At 36.5% G+C, this 6,690-nt stretch overlaps 1 protein-coding gene across 1 annotated transcript in view; it reads right to left on the reverse strand.

Annotated features, from left to right (window-relative positions):
* Positions 1–3,261: 3,261 nt before the first annotated feature.
* The window catches only part of LOC120538614 (solute carrier organic anion transporter family member 1C1-like), a 53,642-nt gene continuing 50,213 nt past the window's right edge, over positions 3,262–6,690 (reverse strand). The window contains exons 6-8 of the mRNA XM_039767999.1: positions 5,929–6,075; positions 5,728–5,826; positions 3,262–3,581 (exon numbers count right to left, since the gene is read on the reverse strand). Of these exons, the coding sequence (XP_039623933.1) occupies positions 3,262–3,581; positions 5,728–5,826; positions 5,929–6,075 (566 nt within the window). The remainder of the gene's footprint in view (positions 3,582–5,727; positions 5,827–5,928; positions 6,076–6,690) is intronic.

Below are 6,690 nucleotides of genomic sequence, written 5' to 3' on the forward strand. Positions count from 1 at the left end.
AGCTGTAGCTGATTGGTTAAAATGATAGAATTCTGAATATTAAAAGTCAGATGATGTGATATATTAGATGAGGTAATGTTAGCAAAAAAGCATATGAATTGTATTATTGATTGCTCACTTCATGGGCTGAGACATTTGTGCATATCTACAGTATGTGCAAATAAAGAATTGTTCTGCATTTTCATGTGATCATTGTGAATGACTTCTTTGAAAATGAAGGATATCGCCTATTAGAGCACAGTCTAGTCCATTGAGCATAACCTATTAAGTTCCTATTCATCAAACTTTTGCAAAATATCTTCCAGTTGAATTTTGAAGATTTCTCACTACACTACTTATTAGTCTTGTATTCTATGTACATATCTATTTTTGTGAGATTTACCTTTCAGATGTATCTATCAATGTTCATGTGCTCTTGTTGAAGAACTCATTTTAAGGGAATATCCCTGTTCAACTGTACAAATTTCCTCAATAATTCTTAGCACTTAAGTCATGTCCCCTTTTAACATCCAATTGGTAAATTGAAATTATTCAGATTTTTCAGTCTTTTCTCATAGGTTACCCCCTGCTGTCCTGGAATCAGTCTGTTTGCACTTCTCTGAACTTTCTCTAATGCTGTTACATAATTTTGCAATAATAAGAACATGTCTGCACACAGGATTCCAGGTGAGGTCTCACTAGTGTTTCATAATGCTTAACAATAACCTCCCTTGACTTTTACTCCACATATTTGTCTGATCTTCCCCAATGCTGTATTCATATCTATTTTTACTTCCTGCGTTTAAGATATTACATTTAATTACCTTCAATATTATCTGGCAAACACTGTATCGGTTACAGGCTGAATTCTGTTGAGGTCCATCTGTACTGATTCTGACTCATGTCATCAGCAAATGTAACCTGCTTCTTAATGACATTCTCATGACATAAGCTCATTTACATGTCAAACATGCACAAACAGGGGGCATCTTCAAGACTCTGAAATGAAGTGTAATTTGCTCTCACTAAGATCCTTCTTTCATTTTGCCTTTGGAGTAGATGACAGACGGCCATGAGGTTTATAGCATCACTTCTTCTGACATCATGAATTTTCTTCCTATGTATAAGAACGGTGACACCCGGAAGTCAGTGTTCACTTAAGAAACTGCAAAAGTGAGCAGAAGACTCTTTCCAGTAGCCACACTCTTTGTGAGGAGACAATGAACTGACGAAGTTTCTTTTCGCCATTTTCATCTTGTTTTGTTTCATATTCTACGTATAATTAGCCTATTAAAATTGGTTCACCTGGCTAGTACTCCAGCTCTTTATCTTGTTCGGTCAGATTACATTACAAACTAAATATAAAACTGCATCTGTCTCAGGTAAGATCTCTAAGGGATGACATTTAGAGCGTGTTTAATTCAGACTAATTTCCTCTTACAATAACCACTTGCTTTTCTAGGTTTGAACCATTTTTGTACCTATCTACACACTGCACTTTAAATACACAGTTTTTTTAGTTTGATCCCTAACCTTTCATGTGGTACCTTATCAATGTCTTTCTAAAAAATCAAAATAAAGAATATCACATCACCCCCATTATCTTATACTTTTGTAGCTTCCTCTTTAAAATTCTACCATATTAGTGAAACACAATCTTCTGCTTTCATATCTCAGCCAGGTTAGGGAGGGTGTCAAATACTTGTTTTGTGTCTCTGTTGTACATTTTTACAGTATATTAATATTTCTTTTATTTATGATTTTTCAGTATTCTTTACATTTAATGTAACCAATTCTAAGCAGATGTTCTCTGCCAGGGTTCCTCGTCTGTCTTTTGTTCAAATTCATGCTTTATGTCGTCTTTGTTAATTTTTTATTCTTTGGTATGTATTAATTTCTTTTGTGTTTATTTGCCATTGCATGTGTTTATGTTTCAATTCCTTGTCTATTTTCAATTGTGGTTTGTGAGAGGTCCTCCAAGAGGCAGGGCCACATGCCAATCACGGCCAGGAACTGCCCTCTGTCTTATAAATCTGGAAGTTCTCCCACAGTTCCTGGCAGCTCATTGTGAATGATCTCAAGTGTTGGTGAGTTCAGGTGCCCTTTTCTGTGACTTTTATGAATTCTTTGGATTTTTGACCTGTTTGCTGTTGTCTTTTGACCTTGTTATTAGAATCTGTATTGGGGCTTGTTTAATTTAGATTGCCTTTTTGTTTTAGGCAATTCCATTTTGTCTTTGTGCTCCAAGGAGCTTCATTGTGATTGGAATCCTTTTTTGTGAAGAATAAATCTTGTATTTTGTAAAGATGTAGTGCATGCTCTAATTAAAAGCTAGGGTTTGATTGTGATATCCTCTTGTAGTGGACATTATTAGAAGTGTTTCAGACTATGTGCTTTGAAACACTTTACAGTAGTGCTTGGGACTCCTAGTTTACAACACCTCTGTCTAAAGCCATGCTGATAATTCACTAACACAACGCTGTTGACATGTGCTGCTCAATGATTTCTTAATAAACATTTCCATTAATGTATCTGTGGTACAATGTCAAGTGTTCTAACTTACAGTTACTCAGATGATATTGTTAAACAATGTTAAGCATTTATAAGCCTAAAACATTTTACGAATTTTCCCCACTTTGCCATGATTTCTAAAAAAATCATTGTAAATTGTTTATGTAAGTAGTCCCTAACTCCCTTAAATGATTTGTTTGATTTTAACCATTTTAATCCTAGTAGCACTTCTGTCAAGGTGATCACCACATCACTCCTGACCTTTTTACGATTCCCTATAACTACCAAAAAGTTATCAACTTGTTCACAAATAAAAACTTTAGTAAGATATTTAGAGCATTTACTATTCCACCTTATCATTCTCTCTCTGACAGATTAATTGTAAATTTTGGGTTCACTTAGGTTGGCCAGAAACATTGAAGCCAGGATGTTCCCCTGATGCCAACCCCTTTTAGTTGCCTTTAACAAAATTCAAGAGGAATAGTGACATTGTTGTAACCCCAAACCACAAGGTTGTTGCTATTTTACTTTCTGTTAAGTATGTTTATTTCATCCTTATTTTTCCTAATACACTTCACATCCTCTGTGATTATTATTTGGCTACTAAAATGCTGAAATTAATCTGTTTGAGTCAAAGTTTACATTTATCACATTATTTTTCTGTAACTGCCTTTTAGCTTTCCTAATATCCATTTCAACTGGTACTCTCTTCTCCTCATAAACCGTATTGTTAATGCTGAAGTTAATTGTCTTGTGCATAATATTCCAGTTTTACCCCAGAAATGCCAAGAACTCAAATAAGCTTTGGTTGGATGGAAAATGATGCATAAGAGAGTATGGAGCACCTTTGATGATGTCTGAAAGTGGTTCTTGCTGCCCCGATGCATGATCTTTGCTTTGCTCTTCTGGGGAATTCAGATGCTCTGTTGTTTCTGTGGTTGTCCCCTTGCCATCTACTTCCTCTTTGGGCACAGATTTAGGCAGAAACCAGAAGGGGAGAGCTGAAAGCAAGGACAGCCCTCCTGCAATGATGAAGCCCAACCACCATGCACCTACCCAGCGAGCGTCCTTCATGGAGATTGTAACAGACTCTGCAAGGTCAAGCATAGAAAAAGTTAATCATGTAAGACAGTATAAGGAGGCAGTCTGGAATTTCAGCAGTGACCTTACAACTCATGAGAGTTGACGTGGATGTCCCAGTGGCTTTTAAGAAAAACTCAATGAAATATTGGGAAAATTAAACTATTCGTTAAAAAAAAAGATTTATTTGACTGAACAACCTGCTTCAGTTTTGGCAATTTTCAAGTTACAAAGAAATACAAACTTAATGTTTTTACTGTTAATTAATAATCCACTGTCAAACCTTGATTCAACCTTAAAGCTATGATTTTCATATATAATATAAAGATCAAGGTCCTGTTTATGTCCTGCTCACAAAAAGTTCCTAATGTATGATGAATGATGGAATTCTCATTGAACTCGGTAAATATTAGGTCACTGCATATGACATACGTATAGCAAAATTCCTTTCCTTTTGCTGCAGAGTTTGTCAGGATGATTCTGTATATCTGACAGATTTTGCACAATTCCAGTAAATTCAAATCCTAAATGTGGCAGACTTTCTAGCTATCCGTATTATGATGGGCTGTGCATTGACAGCAGCCCTCTGCTTACCATTTTCTTTACAATTCTGCTATGTTGTTCTGCTGGGCGTAGTATTATTCATTTACTGTTTAAATATTTTTGAACTACAAAATCTTGTTATGTTACTCTTCCTTATTCATCTACCCATTTTTTAAGCTGCTTATCTGGCTCTGCATTTCAAACAGTCGACGCCTGTTTTGAAAGCACTATGTTATGAGCCAGTCCTGGATGGGGCACTGCTCCTTTGTAGGGCATACTCATTGACAGAATGAGACTCAAACCAGGCCAGCTTAGAGTCACTAATAAGTCTACACTACACTACTAGTAAAATGTTTGGGGTCATGATGTTTGTCATGTTTACATACTAAGAGGTTATTAGAGAAACCTTTCCAATTACATTAGCACTGTAATGCTGTTATTCAGTTCACTTGGGTTGCAAAGTACTGCCATTGCTAAAGTTCAGTTCTGGGTTAAAAATGGCCAAAATGAAACAGCTTTCTCAAATAACTGTCAGTCTCTTGTTTTTTTTGCTGAATGAAGGTCATGTAACAGATTGCCAAGAAACTAAAGATTTCGTTCAAAGGTGTCTATGAGAGACGAGGGTAAAATGCTTCTAAAAGCAGAATAGAAAATGAGTGGGACATCAGGACATCAGAGTCAGTAGTTTGAGAAACAAATGCCTTATTGATCCCCAATTAACTTCTTTAAATACTAAAAATGACAAAAATGCAATTCTGCGATGTTAGCCTTAGAGGCAGAGCTTCAAAGAAAAACTCATATGTGAAAAAGGTAATAAAAAGAAAAGGTTAAAATGGGCAAAAATACATATATTGGATAGAGGATGTCTGTAAATGTGCATTATGCTCAGCATCTTAGAGTTGATTTTTATCTGCTACAGACGATACTGGTATTAGGTGTTTATTTAGTGAAGAAGACAATTGAGGACTTGTGAATAGCCCTGGTGGGTTGAATCATTGAGTAAGCAGTGTACCATGCTCCTGATGTTTCAGAGAAGGATGCCAAGTGCATAGTGCATGCCAATGTCTCATGTCTCCTTTTAATCTATGTCCCTACATTCTCTTCTCACAAAATGACAGAACTTGTTAAAAAACATCACACATGGGAGCAGTCAACTGCACAAAACAATGCCATAGCATTTACAAAAATAAGTAAACCGTGCCTAGCTATTAAGAATTCGATAAATGACAAAACCTTTAAAAAATCCCCAATCTGGATTTGAAATGCTATAGAGGAACACTGATAACAAATTTGATCACTTACAATGTGAATCATAAAGGTAGGATATACGATACGGAAAGCAGTAAGTAAATTTACGTTCATAATTTGCTGTACTGACCATTCTAAAGGAAATATACTGTAGGAGAGGCCAAAAGTTGTTTGGTTGTGATAATACATTGTTTGAATTCCATCTGTCCATTTTCTTCATCTTCATGTTCCTCGTTTAATAGTGCAATAGAACAAGATGTGGTTACACAGAATAAATCAACGTATTAACAATCAAAATATCATTTCGCTAGGAGGCAACTAGCATTTACTTTTTTCTTTATTGATTAGGTAGCCTCATTTACATACCCAGATTGATGAAACCGATATCTACGTAGAGTTTGGCACAAAAGGACCCCAGGGTAAAACCAAACAAAGGCCCTATTACGGCAATGGTGTGCAATATTCCTGAAATACATTGAAAAGAGAGAAATAATGATATTGGCAGTTTAAATGAGTATGAAGAGTGATTACGTTAATCAAGCTAGGAGATGAAAACTGTAATCTTACCAATATAGAAAGCTGAATTCTCTGGTGTTGTGAAATCATCGATATAGGACACTCCTAAGGGTATTATCGTTGCCTCACCAATTCCTCGGAGCACATTGCCCAGAAGAACAGCGATCCACATCGACGAGCCTCCGTGGCTCTTACAGCCTAAAACAGCAAATTGGATGAATTATCAGCTTATCATTTTCAAAACACATTTTTTTCCTCCACCAATCACCTTACCGTATTTGCCTTAAAGCCAACATCTCAATCTACAAATCACAATTTATACTAATAAAAGGCAAAGCCCTCACTGACTGACTGACTGACTGACTGACTGACTCACTCACTCACTCACTCACTCACTCACTCACTCACTCATCACAAATTCTCCAACTGTAGGTAGAAGGCTGAAATTTGGCAGGCTCATTCCTTACAGCTTACTGACAAAGGTTGGGCAGGTTTCATTTTGAAATTCTATGCATAATGGTCATAACTGGAACCTATTTTTCTCCATATACTGTAATGGACTACAGGTCGATGGCCATGGGGGGGCGGAGTTGCGTTTCACATCATCAAGCCTCCCACGTAATCACGTGAACTTACTGTGAACGCAGTATGAAGAAAACAAGGAAGAGCTCCAAAGAGCGCTGAAGAAAAAACCCATACAAGCATATTCATAGGTGCAGCTACTGCGGAAACAAAGCACGGTGTAAACCGTAAGTTTAAATTAAGTTTATAGACACACTCCCTCTGCTGTTTGTCATGCCTTCGACGAATACT

The sequence above is a fragment of the Polypterus senegalus genome, chromosome 11 (genome assembly GCF_016835505.1).
Source record: "Polypterus senegalus isolate Bchr_013 chromosome 11, ASM1683550v1, whole genome shotgun sequence".
Lineage (NCBI taxonomy): Eukaryota > Metazoa > Chordata > Cladistia > Polypteriformes > Polypteridae > Polypterus > Polypterus senegalus.